The following is a 20793-nucleotide window of genomic DNA, read 5'->3' as shown; positions in this document are numbered from 1 at the left end:
TGTCTCTGTCTGTAGATTGGATCTTACTATGGCAGTGAGGTGTGTGGGCTGGATATCGACAAGGATGGCATCACAGATGTCCTCCTGGTTGCAGCGCCAATGTTCCTCGGCTCAGGAAACAAGGAGGCTGGTAGAGTCTACATCTACACCCTCAGTGGGGTAAGACAGCAGTGGCTCCAATCACTCTTCACTTTATTGATTTTTATGAAACCATTATCAGAAAACACAATATTTGTTTGCAATTGTCTTAAAAAACTGACATAGATATCTATTATTTTTCATTCCCTGTACTGTATCCTGTTACCTCCAACTCTTCTGCCTCTCCTCCTTCTCCTCTCCCAGGAGGAGGTGTTTGTATCTAATGGCACTCTGAAGTCTGATGAAAAGTCCCAGGATGCCAGGTTTGGTTATGCACTGGCAGCCACTCCAGACCTCAACCATGATGGCTTCACAGACCTGCTGGTGGGAGCTCCGCTAGAGGACGAACACAAGGGGGCTATCTATGTTTACCACGGTGATGGTATTTACATCACCCACAATTACAAGCAGGTATTTTTTGCATTCTTTTGCCTACATTTACATTTTCATTTCTTTGCAATCAAACTAATTTCTGCTTTTGTTTCTGCCTCTCAGCGTATTCCAGGGTCATCAGTCTCCCCCTCCCTGCAGTATTTTGGCCGAAGCTTGAGTGCTCGGTTGGACTTGGATGGAGATGAGCTGATAGACTTGGCAGTGGGAGCACAGGGCAGTGCTGTGATGCTCAGGTGGGTAGAGGAAGAGTTGAGAAGGGAGGGAAAGGCATTGCCAGAATTTTGATTTATTTTATAGCTACAAGCACTGAAAGATAAAGAAACCTGAGAACACATTAAATGCATTGCCCTGTTTCCATATTGAAGATGCAATATGTGGCATCTTTCCAGGAATTTCAAAAATTCAATCAAAAACGATATTTGCACATCCAACTAACTCAAATACAGGTGCATTGGAGGTGTCATTCGATCGAAAGTTGCGTGCTATGCTTAGCATCACAGTGTGCAGGATGTTCTTTTTTCAAGTTTAAACATTCAAAAATTATCAACAGAATGTGATGAAATGTCAGTTGTGATGCTGTGTCATCTCTGTGTTGCAGAGTCTAATGAAGTATGCCAGCTAACCAGCTAGCCCCAGTCCTTCCTGTTTTGTAACAGCAATTTGTACCTCAAGATGGACTTTAGCCTCCTGTAGTTTAATCGAGGAGATGTATACAATAACAGAGAAACAAAACAGCTTTCTACTTTTGTCATTTACTTTGCTCTGTTCTGTTCATGCGACAGTACAGAATGTAAAGCCCACTGATGCCATGAGATTGGGATTTTGGGCAACATGAATAAAACTGACTTGACTTGACTTGACAAGTTAGGGCCACTGGCTGTGCAAGTAGCCACAGTGTAGTAGTAGTAGTGGTTCCTCTGGTGATATGCTGCTCCCTATTTGTTTGCAGTGCCCTTTAACAGGTGGCTATTTCTAACATACTGCACCTTTTAAGGACAATAATTTATACAAAAAAGGAAAATCCCTATTGAATTTTCTATCTACTGGTTTCAATATGTGTGTGGTGTCTGAGTCAGTTTGTAAAAGTCAAACCTGTTTTTCCTCTCCACTGTCCCTTGTGTCTCCAGCTCTCGAAGCATAGTCCAGATCAATGTGAGTCTGTCCTTCCAGCCGCACTCGATTAATGTCATCCAGAAGACCTGCCAGAGGGGCAGCAGGGAATCAGCCTGTCTCAATGCCACCGCCTGTTTCAGCACTGTCTCCCGCTCCCCCGGACCCCACAGCAATAGCTTTGGTATGACACTTTATATTTTCCATTACCCCCAAATTCACAGACCTTCTCTCTCTAATCCTAAGTGACAGTCGCAGTGAGTGGCGTGAATTGGCCTGGCTCAGGAATGATTAGAATGGGAATTTTCCAACACTCACCATCTGCCTGCTCCCTCCTCAGATCTGTGGGTGTCGGCCATGTTGGACGACAGGAAGTTGTCTGCGCGGGCACTGTTTGATGACAGCTCCCACCGACAGACCCAGCTGGCAGTGCAGGTTCACACAGGAAAAACTCTCTGCTACAACCTGCCTTTCCATGTCTATGTGAGTGTAGACATGAAGTTCAACTTTAAAACATTCCTACACATGAGACAGGACAAATAAAGTGCTTGTGTTTCATTGCTGACATTTATCCATCTATGTTGTAGGACACAGCTGATTACATCCGTCCAATTAGCTTCTCGCTGCGTTTTAAGATCAACGATACAGAGAGTGGCCCAGTGTTGGATGAAGGCTGGCCAACAACTGTCAAGAAATCTGTGAGTGGCTCTGGTTGCTCTCATTAGTAGTTTTCTTACTGCATCACAGATCCTCCGTCTTTAATCCATCAAACATGCTGTCCTCTCCACGTGTACCTCCTCAGATCCAGTTCTTTAAAGACTGTGGTGAGGATGATGTGTGTACAACAGACCTGGTGCTTCAGGCTCATATGGACATCTCTGGGACAAGGTACAGCTCTGAGATATTTGTCTGATCTCATTTGTTTCCACAAGATCAGATCGACTCTGTTGATAGATTCCAGTGAAATTCTCATTGTGTTTCCTCCACAGACAGAAGCCTTATGTGATTCGCAGCCCTCGTAGGCGTCTGGCGGTGGAGGTGCAGCTTCAGAACAGACTGGAAAACGCCTACAACACCAGCCTGACGTTGCACTATTCCCGCAACCTCCACTTCTCTAGCCTCAGCATTCGGGTAAACTAACACACTTACAGCTAACACACCACATGCAACTCTCCATACGCATTTATACAAACAAGCTCATGTACAATTTCTGATACTTACTTTTCTCTTCATGTAGGAGGATACCCACTTTAAGATTGAGTGTACAGCACTTGGTGCCAACAGCCACTCATGTAACGTCAGCTATCCAGTATTTCGCTCCCAGTCAAAAGTATGTTCGCAGTGAGGAAACTGCTCCATCACTCTCTCTCGACTCAGCCCACTCATACTTCACTTCCTTCAGGTGATATGTGTCACTTCAGCAGCCTGCTCTCTCTTTTTTCGTCTGCAGGTTAACTTCATGTTGGAGTTTGAGTTCAGCTGCACATCTCTGCACAACCGAGTTCAGATGAAACTACATGCTGCCAGGTAGCAGAAGTTCTGTTTTCTCCATGCATACATTTCACAAATACTGGTTCAATAAAGAGAAGGTTTTTAAGATTGTTTCTGCAACAAGACATTAAAAATGCACTCTCTTCTCCTTTCGCAGTGACAGTGTCGAAAGAGAAGATACTTTGGGGGACAACAGTGTTCAGCTGCAGAGTTTTGTTCAGTATGAACCGGACGTGTTTGTTAGCAGGTCTGTGAGTGCAGCATACTGTATGTATTAGTCAGCAACCAGATATAGAGAGGCAAAGTCCTTCCCATTCTGGTGGACCGTCATGGAACCTTATTTAAAATATTAATTGATATATGAACAGTAGTCACTGGCAGGAGTAAAATATATATAATTTTTTATTCTGTTTGATTGGTTGTTTGTCATTTTAACAGATAATTTTGCAAGTAAAATTGCAGTCTGGCGTAAAACTGACTGTTGATATATAAGACTGAAAATACATAATTGAAAGAGTTAATGCCATCATGTAAGTTATGCAGCAATGAAGGCTGACTGCGCCTCTCATCTCCTGTACCTTGGCCAAAAGGCTGCACATGAACACACTGCAAAGACTACAGAAGATGGCTAACAAGCTTGAACGTTCTGCACCTGCGTGAAAGGAAAAACCTGTCTACGTATATACATACAAACTGTTGATATGATTAAACTGGATTTTTTTAACACCATCCCTGCTAATGCAGCCTCTTCTAATGGAGAATATGTCTGATAAAAAGTCTCAAATGGCACTATGCAGAGGCAGAGGATTACTACAAGGAGTAACCTTGTTAAATGAGTGAGATCGTGGTGACCACATCGACAGGCTTTTGTTTCCGTTCTCTTTTCATGCACTGATCAGCTTACCTGAACAGCCAATCAAAGGGATTCCTGCGACTGATGGCCTGGTGTGTCAGAGCCTCTCTTCGCTCTTAAGAAATCGAATACTGCAGCTGTCACCATGGCCAGACTTGCAATTTTGTATATATATTTTTTCTTTCAAACAGGATCAAAACAATTGTCTCTTGCCATTAACTATTATACATATAATTCCTATATAAGGTCCCATGGGGCAAACTGAAAGGGGAACTTTGGATACATTGTGTATTTATGTGCTTTTTTTCTTGTTTTTCTGTGCAGTGACTCTAATCTGAATCGATATGAGGTTCACCCCACTCGTACAGTATCAGAGGCAATTGGACCAGAGTTCTACACACACCTCAGGGTAAAGCTATGGCCCACATGCTCTGTTTTATAAACCCCTGACTTTAGGTTTTTGTATTGTTTCCAGTAAATAACATCAATGAGTCATCATCAGTCTAAAAAACAAAACAAGACGTGGCAAAATCTGAGCATTTTCTGTTTGTGTTTGTAGCTGCAGAACCTTGGCTGTTACTCTGTGAGTAATCTGCGGCTCAGGCTACATCTGCCCTCTGTGGCTGCGGGAGACAGAGTCTTTATGACTGTCACAGAGGTCTTTTCATACAACGTGAGTGCTGCTGCCGCGTGAATGTTTTAATGTCTCCCTTTTAGATCATAGCTGACATGTCTAAATTGTCCTGTAGGCCACAGGAGTGAACTGCAGATATGTGTCCCATCTGGCCATGCTGAAGGACAGACAGAGAGATGTCCGCCCCCTTCATCCTGAAGACATGATGCAGAATGACGTACTGGTGAGGCCCCTGGTGGCACAGCAGCTCCTGAACACTGTGCAGCATCAGGACACATATTAACATGCTGTTTGTTTGTGTGTTAAGAACTGCAGCAGGTCATGGTGCACCGAGGTCGTCTGTGAAGTTGAGCAGCTTCTGAGAGGGCAGGCTGCAGTCATTCGTGTCAGCCGCAGAGTTCATGATGATTTTTTCAGAAAAGTGAGACACGCAGCTACACAAAATTCTCATTTCAGCCCTTTTTATCTGTCCAATGACTCAAACAGTGGTCATCATCACCTCTGTGATTCTTTTTGTAGGCCAAATATAAGTCAGTGAGGATAATAGGCGCCTATCAACTTGCACCTCAGGAGACTAACCTCATCACACTCGGCACAGGAACAGTCTGGAGGGAGGTACGAAGACGGTAAAGAGGTTATGAGCAGCAGAATGAGAATTTACTTTCTCTAATCTCTCCCTTCATCTGGTTTTCCTTAGACTGTACTGGAGGTACTAAAGGGCCGAGCTATTCCCATTTCGCTGTGGATTCTGATTGGCAGCATCATTGGAGGCTTGCTGCTTCTGGCCCTTATCATTTTCATACTATGGAAGGTATGTTGGTGTTGTTGTTGCTGTCACATTTCTTCTGAAAAATGAAAGTTTACAGAGAGTGTATTAATCTTTTTCTCACTTCCTGTCAGCTGGGTTTCTTCACACGCAAACAGAGAGGAGAGGATGAGAACCATGAGGACTGAGCCAAACTTTTGCAGCCATGATGACAACAGTCATTCACCATGACGACTACCAGGTGCAGAGTTAGTCCTGGGCTGCGGTCAAATAGTCAAAAACCCTCCATTCTGTCTTTTCTTCAACGGTTTTCCTTGACCTCAAAGGAAAGTGTGATGGTCAAGGAAAGATGTGAAGAAAGATACGTAAGGAAAGAGGGAGGAATTGTGGTCCAGCATTGCTATATTTCCTTTCCTTAAGGATAGTCCAGTGTATCAAATGCTAAATGAGATGAGAAAGGAAGCACCGAAGCACCTTTCTTAGCATTAGGAGGATTCAGCCAGCACTTAATATTGCTGCCACTTATTTCAGGTTTCACTCTGTATTTCACTCAGTCAGGATGCTTCTTAAAAAGAGACTATTTGATCGCAGCCCTGGGATTTGACTCAACACACAGAGTCAATAGGGACCTCCAGGACCAAAGAGAACATTTGAGGGTCCAACAGAAATGCACTACCCACTATTTCCAGGGTCGGGAGCACTTATGTAAATAATCTTTTTCTATTTCTAAGGAGAAAAAAAACAAAGTGTATTAAACCACAATGCTTTTATTTAATATACAGATTTCTTTATGGTTTTACATTTCCAACGATCACTTTGTTCAGTGTTTGTCTTACAGGTTTGTGTTTGTTCTTTAATGAAATTAAAACTGTTGAAAAGAAGTACTCTTGTGCTCAGTTTATTCATTTACTGATTTATGCAATAAAAACAAGCAAAATAATCTATTTCAGGTTTTATATCACTCTCAGATGAAACAATCTAGTCATATCAACTATAAAAACAGCCACACTGGACAGCATTCATACATGAAAAGTAAAGGCATAACTATGATGTGTGAGTTATAGTGACTCTCAGCTTGTGACAGTTGAGTTGATGTATGATTCTAGTAGGAAGATGGTTTCATCCACCTGGTTCTCTGCTGAATCTAACCTGCAGGGGAAAAGAATAATAGTGAGAATAGGAGGACAAAAGCATCAAAAAGGAAAGCGTAGTTTTGTTTTGTGCCGCTTACTTGTTGATATGAAGGCGTAAGGACTCCAGCTGTTGCTTTTCTGGAGCAGTGATCATCTCCTCAACCTCCGTCAGCTGCTCAGGCTCGGCCCCACTGGCCTGCAGAGATGCTAGAATGGCCTCGATTCGCTGGGATTTCTCCAGCAGACGCCTGTCAGTCAAACAGAAGACTAATCAACCACTGATCTGTGACAGTGTGTGCATTAGACAAAAGTGGAAAATGTGAGATGATCTGGTCTGCAAGAACAGAGATGCAGAAAACCTGAACTCACTTGCTCTCTTTGCTCTCAAACAGCCGTCGTTCTATGAGGTTTGCTACTGTCTGCATGGAGATGAGACATTAGTGACGGCAAAAGCAGCATAAGACAAAAAAGCATGTCATTAGTGATCCTCTACTATCCAAAGCTCTTTTTTATTTTACCTTGTAGCAGTTTTGAAGCAGCATTCGTGCAGTCGGGAGTTGGTTGACAGTGTAAAGATAGAAGGTACGGGAGGGAGCGTAGTCGGGAGTCTTTGGGATTTCCTGCAGAATACAAAAATAGAAGGAGTAGGTAGATTAAAGAACAACAAATGTGGTTGCTCCTTCCAATTTGATGACTCATACAATCTAAATGTGGCTGTTGCAGCGCTCATAATCAGTGAAACTGCTAAATGGTCACTTTTATTAAACTGTCCACAGAATAAAAGATGAGGCCGCAATGCTTGAGGGTCCGCTTTTAAAAACACCTCATTGACTTATCTTTAAAAAATGTGCCAAATAATTTACAAAGTAGGTTTTTGGATCAGATATTTTTGGATTACTCCTACTCTCCAGGCAGCAGAAAATTGGTCTAAAGAGACTTGAAACTTGCTGTGTATATTTAAATTCATCACTTCGATCAGCATGTCCTCTTATGTTTGTCAAAATTATTTCTGGCAACAGCTTTGAGCAGAGGAGTGTTTTGAAAGCTCTTCATTCAATCAGACTGTAGAGTTCAAAAGTTCAGAGTTGGGTAATATCTTAATAAATGCAAAGAGATGAATTTTGAAAGCATCTTTCTGTACCTGCAGTTGGACCAGGTTCTGTGAAAGCAGTGTGTATAACATGTCTTTAGCCTCTTTGGCTGGGATCATGGCAAAATCCTCCACCTGCTTCTGCTCCAGGTGACGTTTCCTGAGAAGCAGACGGAAGATGCGCGCGGACCGGGATCCAAATCTGATGAAAAAAAATGCATGATGAGTCGCTGATTGGACAACGACTTGTATACACACACATTTAAATATGACATGCACTCACCTCTCCTGTACTACAGACTCAAGTGTGGCCCGAGCCAGATTGGCCAGAGCTCTGTGCAGATCTATGAGGTGAGTTAAGAAAAGCATCCATGCCTTGTTTCATGAATTAAAAAGCTAAACAGTGTGTTGGTTTTCAAGAAAAAATAAAAAACAACTCTCAATGGCAAAGGATACTGACGACGTACATCCCTCCTCCACTTTCCCCAGCCTTCCCCACAAACTCCATCTAGGGAAAAGAAAAGAAAAATTGGGTCAAAACAAATCTTGTAGGTAAAAATGAATAGTGGAAAATGGGACGTGTATTGCAGATGTCATACCGGGTCATCAACCAGCAGCGTGAGATACTGGTCCAAAATGGGTCTGGCAATGTTGTAACTACTTGGGAGGGATCTGAAGATCTCATTGGCTGAGAGGGGTTTTGTGCAGGTGGCTGTTGGCGACGTCGTCACCTCACTCATCCTCAGCATCGTCCTCACTATTTCACTGCTGGTCTGAGTTATTGAGACGAAACATAAACATAAACATAAACAACCAATGACTATTCCTTATATATAATATATTTTAAGCATCCATTTGTGACTCTGACCTGGTCCAGTTTGTTGGCCACAGCACTGATGATGGCCTGGTCTCTGAAGTGGAGATGGAACCTCTCAAAATTCACCTGCCAGTAAATCCCCTCATCACCATGTGTCTGAGCAGAACACCCAGACATAGAGAGATGGAAGGTCATACAAAAGATAATATGTCACATGCAAGAGACAGGGAGTTTTAAAAGTGAAGAAAATTTGTTAGAAGCCTAACTAACGGGCTCCAAACACCTACCTCTGAATCTATTTTAGCCCTCTTTGCACTCCTTTGGTCCTCTCCATCCTCATTGGACAGTCTGCGTTTGCCTTTCCCTATGAGTGTCACGTGAGGCACCTTGTAACAGTCTGGGAAGCTCTCTGGTGTGGGCACGGTGGTGCTCACGGGGGCAGCAGGAGTACCCGGGGTTGCAGGGGTAGCTGGAGTGGCTGAGGCAGCACTGTTTTTCGTTACTGCTGCCGCCATCGGTGGGCATCGCTGAAGAAAATGAGTTTCCACCAGTTTGGAGAAGGCGGAAGACACTTCGCTGTAATCCATGCTGCGACCCTCTAGAAACAACGGCAAATACAAACATGCCTTGACAAAACAGTGGGAGGCACAGAGGTCGCTGACTGGTAAAGACACTGTGATACTGACCCTCCATGTTCTGCGTGAGGCGGTCAGCCACTGTCTTGACCGTGCTGCTCATTGTCATGTCCCCTCTCTGTAGTAACTCCTCTATGATCAGCTCTCCAGTGTCACCGTACAGGGTTTTGGCGGTGTAGATGTAGCGCGGGTATCGCAGAATCCGTAGAATCCGATCGCAGCTGGTCCGATACTCTGTGGGGCTCCCAGGTCCTTTACGACCTGAGCTGAACAAACAGATGCTATGCTGCACGAGCACACACAGGGATTTCTTCACCTACGTTGAGACAGAAATAGGGAGGGGAGCTTTAGCATCAAGAAAACCGTTGCAAGCCCACAAAAAACAGATTAACAGTCAAATAATGGCACAAATAAACTCTGCTTGAAAATGCTGAGAAGCAGTATATTTACTGGTAAATACATAATGTATTATAATATTTCAAAGGCAGAAGTAGAGACAGTAAGCGCAGGAGTGGTACCAGGTCTAGTGAGATGCCAGTCTCATGAATGAGGGTTCTCAAATTCTGTGCTCCACTTCTGAGCAGGTGCCTTCCAACTTTCTCCACCACTTCTCCAAAGTGTTCCCGCAGCAGGAGAGCACACAGACGCACCTCCTGGGAAGTCATCTGCACACACAAACACATAGATGAAGAAAGATCTCACATCACGTCAAACAACAAAGCTTCCCAACAACCTATATTAAGCACCTGTATCAACACATGTCTGTGTGCTTTAATATACTGTAGAAACACCCAGTTCTAACAAAGCACCGAATAAAACATAATTAGTTCCACACAGTCTGCCAACTAACGGTTCACTGAATACTAGGATTTACAAATACACTCATCATGCGCTGCAAACATTAGCAAACCACAAACTGTCATGATTGCAAGTGTTTAGATGGCTGCCTTTTATATTATATGTGAAATACATTGTGTTCACCTTCTACGTGTTCCTATATAAGAAACATAAATTAGGAATTTGCATGTTATTACTGGATATTGCAAAAACAAATACAGATTCAATACAATTCAAACTTTACTTTGGACTCATATGGGGATCCCCAACATGCATTAGTTTGCTTCTTCATTGAGAGTTTTTAATTTTCTTTTGATAAAAGGTACCATCAAATGAGAGAATATCCTTTGTAACAATATTAGTTTTTCTACAGGTGTTATTAATAATATTTATGATTAACAATGGCTCTGTACTGTTCCCATGACAGTGAACCTGCATGAATGGCACAGGGATCCTGAAACTGAAACCACTCATTGGAATTCAGGCATAATTAGTGGAACATTCAAATACTAATCATGTTATTATTTGGAAATGTGCTTTGCAGTCATGTAGTAGAGACATGTAGAATCTATGTGGTTTAAGCTTTCAAAAAGCATCCCTAGTCACAGAAAAAGGCTCTCATTTTTTTTTTTTATCACTGATTCAACAAACAACCACTGATGATCTCAATGAGATTTCTTGAGTATATAAAGCTTAACAATAACATTTGTTGGGTTTGAGACTCCCAGGTTATATCTTAAAATGTCTGGTTTTGTCAAACCAACCGTCCAAACCCCCAAAATATTCAGTTTACAACCGAACTGAAGCAAATCATCACATTAGAGAAGCTTGTACCAGATGTTTTGGCACATTTTGGAGCTTGACCTACATTAAAAGAACTGGTGCTCTGATTTGGTCTATTTCTAAGTCAAAATGTATTTAACAACTTTGCGAATGTGTAATACTAAATCAATTCTGTCCTCTTTAAAGAGGCACTATGTAGTTTTGGCAAATAAAAACAAACTAAAAACAACCTCTTTGTTTTCATGACTGAATTAAAAAAAAACTGACCTTAAAGGACAACACAATTTCATACTGTTTTACTTAATATTTGACGGACCCGACACATTTCTAGCTTCAAATGGTGTTCTGGGGACCTCATTTTCTTCTGACAACAGCTTGTTTATTCAATTAGGGAAGAAATAAATATTTCTCAACTGGTATTATGACTTCATTAATATTGTAAATATTTAAATTCTGAGTTTTAACTTTACCAAAACTACATAGTGTTCCCTTTAAGACACCAACCATGGTTCAGAGACTTGTTCGGGGTGAGAAACCTGAACTTCTACAGAGTTTAACTTCTTACTTTCCAGCTGGATGTTGGTCATCTCAAATGCAAGAAAAAAAAAATTAGCAACATGAGTTCAATCATGGCTTTAACGACTTATATTTTGTGATGAAGTGTATTCGTAGGTACAATGCTAAAATGCTGAAATACGCTGTGTGGTGCAGCGTTGATATACAAATGTTAGTTCACTACATCCATAGTCACGATATTAACAGAAGGCTACACATGCTTGTTTAAAAAGTAAGCTTATTTCGGTGTTGCAAAGCTACAAGTGAACCTTGTTATCACCAGACAGGTACAACTCAACATCATAGCTAACTAAAAGCTAACGTTTATACCTGAGCAGTAAGTCGCCAGAGACGTCAACCTCTTTTCTGTTTTTCACTAACCTTTTCTACGGTGAAGTTTCAGGACAGAGGTGTTCCTTGCTGTTAAGCATCACAGAGATGTGCAACTAAACACATGTGGCCTCTCGTTGTCAACACATGAACACTTCCGCTCTTTAGCTTGGCTCGCCTGGATTTGCCCAGTGGTGCCGCGGTGCATGCCGGGCTGGAGGCGGACAGCTGTCTTCAGTTTGTGGAGGACCGACGTCAGTGTTTGTGCTGCTGGTCCGGGGAAGATGGCGGAGGCTGCGGCTGTTCCACCGCATCGGTTTTTCTGTCACTGTTGTAAAGGAGAAGTGAACCCCAAACTCCCGGTAAGGCAGATGTTTTTCTTTCTTTATCTATCGTACTCTCTTCTATAAAATATTCAGTTGACAAGTCAACCTTTCTCTGAAATACCGTTTGTTTCGCTTGCTCGCTACAGCTCAACACTAGCTAGCGTGTTAGCAGTTAGCGGCGTTTGTTGTTGTTAACTCTCTAAATAAACTCGTGACACTCGCAAATGTCTCGTCCAAAACCAGACAGCAAAAGCAAAATGACGACAGGTTTATTAGGCTGGCATGTTTGAGACAGTTTTGTCAAACCTCTGTGTTTGACGCTTTGCTTAACAGCTTGGGGATATTGTGTTTTGCACAAAACAACAGAAACAGCTGAGACAGGAAGGTCTGTGCTACTACCATGTCATTTCATTGAATAAACCGTGCTAACATTAGTTGTCTGATGGTTGGTCATGTTTGTTTTCAGTTTTTGTTTCTGATAAAACAAAGTATTAGTAGGAAGAATTGGGGGATTTCAGGAACACAAACATTTAGTTTTTAGTTTCAGTTTTAAAAGTCGAACGCGAGAGTTAAACCCTGACATGACCCACTTTTTATTACCAGACTTTAACTCACCTTAGCACGTGTTAAACATATATTTTCTACATCGTAGACAGTTGTGAGGATTTCCTATTCACACTCAGTTGCCAGTTTAGGTACATCTAGCTAAAACTAATCCAGTCTAATACAACAGCACTGTGCTAAATCCTTGGTTCATAAAGGTTATAGGTTAATGGTTTTGTTGAAAGAGGTGTTAAATCAAATTATTTGTCATTTTGGAATCTGTAGTTTTGTAGTGTTGTCAATTAATACTGCGTAAAACCTAGTAGAGTTGAATAATTATTTGAGTAATCATTCAGTTGATCAACAGAAAATTAATCGCTAACAATTTGGATAACCAACTTGTTGTGTAAGCCCGTATTTAAACAGAAATTTTAGTTGCAGAATCTTGAATTAGAGCCTGACTGATACATCGGTCACCCAATATTATTGGCTGATATTGGCCTGGTATCGGCACACATGGTGTCCAATATGTGCAGATATAAAAACTTTCTTTTTACAGAATATAATTCAGAAGAAGGTGCTGGGAGTGATTTATAAATATTACATTCCCAGTGAAGTCTGTCTTTTCAGTGCCCTGATGTCATTTTGGACAAGAAAGTTTATTGTTAAATTGTAAAATGATATGTCTCCATTACATCTGAATCTTAATGTAATTGTTTGATAATCGGATTCGAGGGATCATTGCAAAATAATATATGTTTTATGTACATATTATATTTACGTATGTAAGAATGTTGGCAGATAAATCAACATTGTAATTATTTCTTCTACCAAATATCAGTGGTTGCTGGTCCTCTGATTGTAAACGTATTATCAATGGACAAAACAAGCTATTTACAGGTTTCCTGTTGTATTTTAGGAAACTGTGATGGGCATTTTGACTTTGAATTAAATGATATGTTAAATGGAGTGAGTAACTGGAAATGAAAATAATGAAAACATCTTTTTCATTAGTATAAGCATGATTGATATAAATTATGTGGACAAAATATACCTAATACACTGGCAACTGGGTGTGTATAGCATTGTCTCTTGCCTATTAGCAGTGATTGTGTCATTGTCAGTCCACTATATTATCTTGTCAGCTGAATCCTTTTTTTATGGTATGGTTCAGGGTAATTCAAGCCTGCTCTGTCACTGACTCTAATCTAGCATGCTTGTCTCAGACACACTCAGACCTGTGGCATGTCATCTTCACTGAGCCAAGTGACTACAACACCCGGGGTTATGTCACCCCACACTACTACAGTCTATCCCAAGGACGACCTCTCAATCAGATATTTATTAATACACAGATGTGAAAATCTTTGAATAAGAAAATGACTCACAGCTCACTCAAAGACGTTTTGATTACTGCAGGATTTCTCAACCAATTGTGACCATCACCCTGGTTTTAGATTCCCAAACTTATTTTTGTAAACTAAGCTAAAAGAGGGTACTAATTAATCATGTGAGATTGAGCATTGCTCTTTCTTTGTACTGAGCAATGATATGAATATATTATGTAATAGAAAAATCAATGTTTTTGACCTATTTTCATCAACATGTTATAAAATAAGCATACCGCTCTAATCTGTAAATTAAATGACCCCACTTCACTCCTGTTCCCATAGTTGACAAACCCTGCCTTACATATGATCCAGCTGTATAAACTGTAAACTGTAACGCCTTCCTCATTCTGTGGAGGTGGTTTCTAAAACACTGCACGCTTTAGGTGTGGTTGGCAGACCAGCTCTACCTCCTGGGCTACATTCATAAAACACTGGCCTCATAGAAATTTGACTGATATGATCCTCGCAAAGACAAAGTGTTTTGTTGTAGAACAAACCAGTCAGCATTGTGTCTGAAAAATAGAAATTCAAAAGATTTCTTTTGCCCCTTGCTGCTTTTTTTGCTTTTTATTATTGTCAGCTGAATATTTTTTGGGTTGTGGACTGTTGGCCAGATAAAAGATGACATTTGGATGCGTCACTGTGGCTTCTAAGACATTTGAATGCAGTTGTTCTAACATACCTTACGTGGTGACTCTTTCCAGGAATACATCTGTCCAAGATGTGATTCAGGGTTCATCGAGGAAGTAACAGAAGACTCCAGGTAAGAGACATATTAATCTACCTCACATCTCCACAGAACATTAGAGTTAGTCTGGAATAAAAGCTGTCTGACGTTTTCTCTTGCTTGTGTTCAAGATCACACATGTTGCAGTGTCAGATTGTAGTCTCACCCTCCAGTTTTGTTCCAGACTAGCATGTGTCCTGTATAGTGTTTGTTAGATGTTGCTAATATCGTGTCTTTTGTCCCCTTGTGCGCATTTTCCCTCAGTCTCCTAGAGGGTGGCGCTAATGGGATAGATGACACAGCCACACACTTTGCAGAGGTACGAGCTGCTCTGAGAGATTTTGGGGAGCAAAAGAGGATTGACTGGAATCATTTATGACTTTTGATTAAATTTTTCTTCTCTCATCTTTCACTTTTCTGTTGCTTTCCCTCTTTTCCCATTGTGCTGCTTTCCTATCTTCAATTCCACTTTCTGTCCTCAATTCCTCTTTCACCAAACCCTAACCTGTCTCCTCCCCTCTCCCTGAAGCTATGGCACCTGTTGTTACTGGAGCGGCCATTTACAGACGGCGACACACCCGACTCAGAACCTCGGCTCCCCGGAGGCCGTTTGGGGGGTCTCAGTGACCTGGGGGGTTTGGGAGGGGGACCAATCGGGGGGTCAGTCCCAGCAGGCCTAGGGGGACCTATGGGGGGTCTACTAGGAGCTGGGGACCACTGGGGACCAGGACGCCCCCCTCGCCTGCACAGCCAGAGGAGATACCGGTCCAGAGGCAGCAGTAGGCCGGACCGCTCACCTGCTGTGGAGGGGTGAGTAACTGACCAGCTCAGCCTCCACCTCCTCTGTCTTCCTTGCCGTCTTCTTGGCTCTTTTCTCAACTTTGCATACTCCCGCGAATAATAATGAAGGCGCTGTTTACGCTCTTACCATCCTAAGTGTTCTTATTTTTGGCAGTGACATTAACTGTTTTATATTTTCTCTCTGTGTCACAGGATTGTACAACAGTTTCTTACCGGCCTCTTTGCCAACTCCGGAGTCCCTGGCTCACCTCCCCTCTCATGGTAAGATGACACTACAGCAGCGTCACAGCGTTAGATGTGCTCGGTGGAATGTGGGGGTTCATTGCTATTTCACATCCAATTTTACTGTCTCTAAAAGAGCTGGGTGACATTTCAGTGCTATATCGTTATATTATTTGTGATATGGGCTATATATCCTCTCTGATATATTTTGGATCTTGTTATATGATGATACAACATAAGTGTTGTCTTTTCAAGGTTTTAAAGGCTACATTACAGTAAAGTGATGTCATTTACTAAACTCTTCTACTTGTTCTAATATTTGTTCTTACCCACTCAGTCATTACATGCATGCTACTGATGATTATTTATCAAAAATCTCATTGTGTTATTATTTTGAGAATGTAAAGCTAGTCATCCTAACAATAATTTCTTAATTATTGATTTATGAAGTGCTTTTGAGGAGATTTAAAAATCTATAGATATTTATTGTGTACTGTGATACAGCTTTAAAATATCGCAATAATATTTTAATTGCATATCGTCCAGCTTTTATATGTAGCCACATATCCATCTAAATGTTGCAAAAAATTTGGCCTCTAATTTCGAGAAAATTGTCAAAAGAAAAATGCTAACGACAGCTTGTTTGCATTCACTACTGTTATGTGAAGATGAGCAAATGGTTCATTGGGCGGCACCAATTCTCCTGTCAGAAAACTATGATACCATTGCAGAAGTAAGGGATGTAAAAGAGAGCACCAGTCAAACCTCAAACAGCAACAAAAAACAACATAGAAAACGCAATGTGAAAGGCTACGTTGGTTCTGTGGTGCAATGAGGCGAATGTTAAATCTGCCTTTATTTTTTGTTTCTTCTGTTTTGGAGCAGAAACAGTTATATGTTTGCTACGTCCGAAAATATTTTAAAAATATGTTTTAAAGTCCCTCAAGACACAGGAACTATTTTTCTAAAAATGCAAAAAACAATTCAAAGGAGTGTTAAAACGTTTCCTTTTTTTCTCAGTTTAAAATTTACATTTCCATCAACGTTTTCTGATGAGTTTCATCCAAATGTGCATGAAAATACATTGATGAGAACACTTTTTTGTGTCTCTGTCAGGACAGGGATGCTGCACTCTAATCCAGGGGATTACGCTTGGGGACAGGGAGGGTTAGACGCCGTGATAACACAGGTAAACCAAGATAGAACCTGATAGAACTGCTCTCAAAGTTTATGAAACCCTTTTCGATTTCTCTGAACTTTACAAGTGTGTATGTGTGTAGTTACTAGGTCAGTTGGAGAACACAGGACCTCCTCCAGCAGAGAAAGAGAAGATCTCTTCTCTCCCAACGGTCAATATCTCTCAGGAACAAGCAGGTCAGTTGCTCTTTGTTTCCACATCACCTCATGTGATCTCTCCATGTCTTGTCTCTTGTCATGTCCCTGAAGTACAAATTGCAATATTGCTCAGGGGCACATTGAAGCTATTAGTCTGATCCTCTGTATGAAATTACTGTATTTAGACAATCAGCTACTGTAAATACACACCTTGAGTCAGACCAGCTATCTGTGAATCTGTTACCAAGTACTTAGTATCTAAAGTAGTGATTTAAACACAAACCTGTTATTATACAAGCACATGCTTACTTGTTTAGAAGTCACTGCTGCCCTGAGATACAGCATGAAAAAAAATAACTTGTTTATATGCGTTTGCTGCCTGCCAAAAGGAGATTGTGCAACTGTGTCTGTTTGGGATGAAATGCCCATTAACCCTTCCGAAAACCAGAGATTTGTTCTGTGAATTGCTTTCAGGTGACGTGTTTCTGCTCGTCAGTCTTTCACATCCCCTGTTTTTCTTCTAAGTCCTCTTGCGGATCTGTTCTTCTTGACTTCCTCTTCTGTATGCACTGTCCTATTTTGCCACTCAGCTGTAACTGTGTGGTTAGTTACGCAGGCCAGCTTTTGCAGGGCTGCTGAAAGGTCACAAATGACAATCTGTGTGCCCTTACTCAATTTCTTTCGGTTTTAATGTTTTTAATCATTAGTTAAAATCATGCTTGGTTGCTTTTCTAAAATGTTTAACTACCCCACTAAGGCGATTTGGGACTAATGATCCGATTCACATCCCCTCATCAAATGTAGCAGGTCATTATCAAGGGGATTAACTAGACACAACAAGATATTAATAGAAACATGATGGTAGAAATCATATTTCCATCTTCTCTCCTGCAGACTGCTGTATGGAATGTCCGGTGTGCAAAGAGGACTTCGCAGTGGGAGAGCCAGTCAGACAGCTACCCTGTAACCACTTCTTTCACTCAGACTGTATAGTACCATGGCTGGAAATGGTGAGTCACGGCAAAGAAGTTTGAACTCAGTAGAATAAACTCATGAAATGGATACTTCACGACATCTGGCACTCTAGATGAGATATCGCCAGCCATGAATGTATCACCACCTGAGTGAAATTTGAACACATGCTTTGGCTCCCAGGTAGTCAACATAGAAACATCTGGGCAGAGGATTACACCACAAGAGGGTACATCAGATTGTTTCACCTGCTCTATGCTTTCGGCTGAGCAAAGCACCACTTGTTTGTAAGACTGTTTGCCCTAGTTCTATTTTTGCAAAGTTTAGTGCATGTGCTCAGCTGCTTACCTATTTTAACTGGTTAAAATCAACACTGACACCTTTGACATTACCATTTGATGATGAGGGACCGATTTATGAGGTTGAGTAGTGACAAGAAATCTCATTTGCTGTAACATTGTAGTAGATCTATATTTCTCTCACTTGTGGGGTAGCAAGAGGTGTAAATGTGGGGGTATTCTACGTTTTTATTATTGTCAACAAATCATGAAACTATGGGGAAAAAATGCGTACATCTGTCCAAAGTCATCTGTCTGTGACACTGAAGACATACATCTTTTAATAATGCCTCACAAATATGTATTATTAAAAAAGCTAAATAATTGGCAAAATGATGTAAACAGGAATAAATGGTGCATTTTAGGGGGATTCATTTGGTGTACTAGGGTGCCAGCTGTGGCTCAGAAGACAGAGCAAGCCGTCCACAAATTTTCGGGTTGTTGGTCTGATCCCTGGCTCCTTCTGTGGAAATGTCGATGTGTTCTTGGACAAAAAACTGGACCTTAAGTTGCCCCCGACTGGCAGGCCTGTGCCTTGTGTATGTCTGTGTGTGTGTCAATACATGAATGACAGGCTCGTGAAGTGATTTGTCTGTTAAAGAGAAGCTTTGCCAGTTTTCAACCAGATTGTGTTATTACAAAGTGGGTAGTGTATGCAAATGAACAACAGCAAACCTCCAAGCTGAATGTACCCAATGCTTCCTGCTCATTTTCTGGCATCATCTGTTGGACTTTTGCTGCTTCTAGGGCTGCTTATTAAGAGGCTTGTCTCATTCAACTTGGATCAAACTGTAAAAATAGGCTGCTGATCAAATGCAAACTAAGATTATGTTGCTGCACTGTCTATTTCTCACCTTAAATGTTCTCAAAAACATTTTCTAATGTACTCAATTTTAAACATTTTTATCTTTCTACTGCATAAACAGCAACATTTTCTAGCCGTCACATACTTCTTAAAGATAGAAAAGTGCTATGAAAATGAAGTCAAGTTACTATTTAGTATTTGCCATGTACGTTGGGTTGACAGGGAAACAGTTCCCTTGTTTATTATAATGAGGGAGCATGTTATCTAATGGCTCACTGATGGGATCTCAAGTTTTTGGGCAGCAGTGGGAGAAAAACATCTGTATCAGGCTTCGACTGCACAGGAAACACTTGTTGGATCAGTTGACTCGATTTGTTTGCAAAAAGAAAAGTATCGAATGCCACCAGTCTTACTACGTTACTAAATGTTAAATGCAAGATTATCCAAGATTTACCCAGACTGAAGTTGCCCTGCTCCATAGTCATTTCACATGAGATATATTTGAGTGACCAGACAGAAAGATCACAGCAATACAAAACGAAGAACAGCCAGAGCAGCATGTGAAATGCACTAAAAACTGCCCAAAGCTAATGTTATCTTTGTTCTACTCTGTGGCCACACAGCACGACACATGTCCAGTGTGTAGGAAGAGTTTGAACGGAGAAGACCGCAGCAGCCAGCCCCCATCAGAGTCCCCCTCCCTCTCCATGGACCCCCGCACACAGGAGAGATGGTCCTTCTGAGACACCCACCTGTGTCATCCCTTCGGTTCTCCTCGCCTACATCCAGCAACACACCGAGAAGATGAAAAACGCTTCTCACTTTTCCTCTTTTCCATCTCTGTTGCAGTCATAATCATCTCAGTCTGATATTTTTTTTTTGTATTTTTTATTTTCTATTTTAATGCCTTTTCTCCTCAACCATGTATGCAGAAACCCATACAGACGTCTTAACAGTCACTCGAGATCACTGCAAGATCTCCCTTCTTCTTCTTTTTTTTTTTCTGCCTAATGACAAACCAGCCTCGATAGATGATGATCAAGCCCGTGTCTTCTCCATTTCCCCCCCTCAAGCAAACTCCTCCCCCAACTTTCTTGAAATGCACTGCTGCGCTACACTATTGTGAGGAAATGCCAGACTTTATATCATACACCATTCCCTTGTTACTCATCTGAAAACTAGCTAGATCCTGCAACTGAGCCCTGGTTACTTTCACTCTTGGCATTTACAGGGACTGGACCTGGCAACATGAACACCTACAGTATACCCCTGCAATAAATGTTGTGTTCATGAAGGGTGTAACGTTTAATTTTTCTTTTTGTTGAGACTGTCAGGAAGATCATGATTGGATTCTGGGTCGCACCACAAATGGAAGCTGTGACATCAAATGAAAACAAGGGACTGTAATGCATCTGAAAAAATTAAATGTCATACCAGTATGGGAATGAAATTAGAAAAAATTAAAGAGCTTGTCCCATTATGAAATGCTTTGGATTTAAAAATTCTCCTCCTGGTGTATATATTATAAACAGATGGCATCCTTCTGTCATTTTACTCCTTTGTCAATGTCTTTTGTTTCACATTTTTATCACTTTTGTTTTTGATGTAAATAATTTTAGTCCAACAACTTATGGTTTGCAAAGGAAAAAAAAACATTGAGAATGGAGACACAAATGTGAAATATCTGGTTATCAAACTGTATATTATATATATGAAAAAAATGTCTATGATGTATTAATAAATTGACAAAAAAACTGTCCAAGGTGTC

At 41.2% G+C, this 20793-nt stretch overlaps 3 protein-coding genes across 4 annotated transcripts in view; 2 read left to right on the top strand and 1 right to left on the bottom strand.

Moving 5' to 3' along the window:
- itga10 (integrin, alpha 10) overlaps positions 1-6266 on the top strand; it is a 30452-nt gene extending 24186 nt beyond the window's left edge. For both annotated transcript variants that reach the window (XM_037073113.1, XM_037073114.1), the window contains exons 13-30: positions 16-159; positions 343-549; positions 634-764; positions 1659-1825; positions 1982-2124; positions 2229-2339; positions 2444-2529; positions 2631-2772; positions 2879-2971; positions 3092-3168; positions 3290-3379; positions 4310-4394; positions 4545-4658; positions 4735-4842; positions 4927-5040; positions 5139-5234; positions 5317-5430; positions 5520-6266. In XM_037073113.1, the coding sequence (XP_036929008.1) occupies positions 16-159; positions 343-549; positions 634-764; positions 1659-1825; positions 1982-2124; positions 2229-2339; positions 2444-2529; positions 2631-2772; positions 2879-2971; positions 3092-3168; positions 3290-3379; positions 4310-4394; positions 4545-4658; positions 4735-4842; positions 4927-5040; positions 5139-5234; positions 5317-5430; positions 5520-5573 (2076 nt within the window). In that variant the 3' untranslated portion in view covers positions 5574-6266. The remainder of the gene's footprint in view (positions 1-15; positions 160-342; positions 550-633; positions 765-1658; positions 1826-1981; positions 2125-2228; positions 2340-2443; positions 2530-2630; positions 2773-2878; positions 2972-3091; positions 3169-3289; positions 3380-4309; positions 4395-4544; positions 4659-4734; positions 4843-4926; positions 5041-5138; positions 5235-5316; positions 5431-5519) is intronic.
- polr3c (polymerase (RNA) III (DNA directed) polypeptide C) lies at positions 6137-11755 on the bottom strand. Its single transcript, XM_037073119.1, has 13 exons — positions 11617-11755; positions 9579-9725; positions 9112-9376; positions 8713-9023; positions 8477-8581; positions 8208-8381; positions 8065-8116; positions 7892-7952; positions 7660-7810; positions 7037-7138; positions 6888-6937; positions 6617-6766; positions 6137-6534 (listed from the first exon to the last, which is right to left on the bottom strand). Exons 2-13 carry the CDS (start codon positions 9723-9725, stop codon positions 6456-6458), a joined length of 1647 nt encoding a protein of 548 aa, XP_036929014.1. The 5' UTR covers positions 11617-11755; the 3' UTR covers positions 6137-6455.
- rnf115 (ring finger protein 115) lies at positions 11656-20782 on the top strand. The gene is made up of 9 exons (XM_037073129.1): positions 11656-11927; positions 14530-14588; positions 14817-14871; positions 15082-15362; positions 15546-15614; positions 16692-16764; positions 16856-16949; positions 17805-17920; positions 19649-20782. The coding sequence occupies exons 1-9, from the start codon at positions 11772-11774 to the stop codon at positions 19766-19768; spliced, it is 1023 nt and encodes a 340-aa protein (XP_036929024.1). The 5' UTR covers positions 11656-11771; the 3' UTR covers positions 19769-20782.
- The last annotated feature ends 11 nt before the right edge of the window (positions 20783-20793 follow it).

This window comes from Acanthopagrus latus, chromosome 17 (genome assembly GCF_904848185.1).
Source record: "Acanthopagrus latus isolate v.2019 chromosome 17, fAcaLat1.1, whole genome shotgun sequence".
NCBI lineage: Eukaryota > Metazoa > Chordata > Actinopteri > Spariformes > Sparidae > Acanthopagrus > Acanthopagrus latus.
This window is presented reverse-complemented; position numbering and strand designations above follow the sequence as displayed.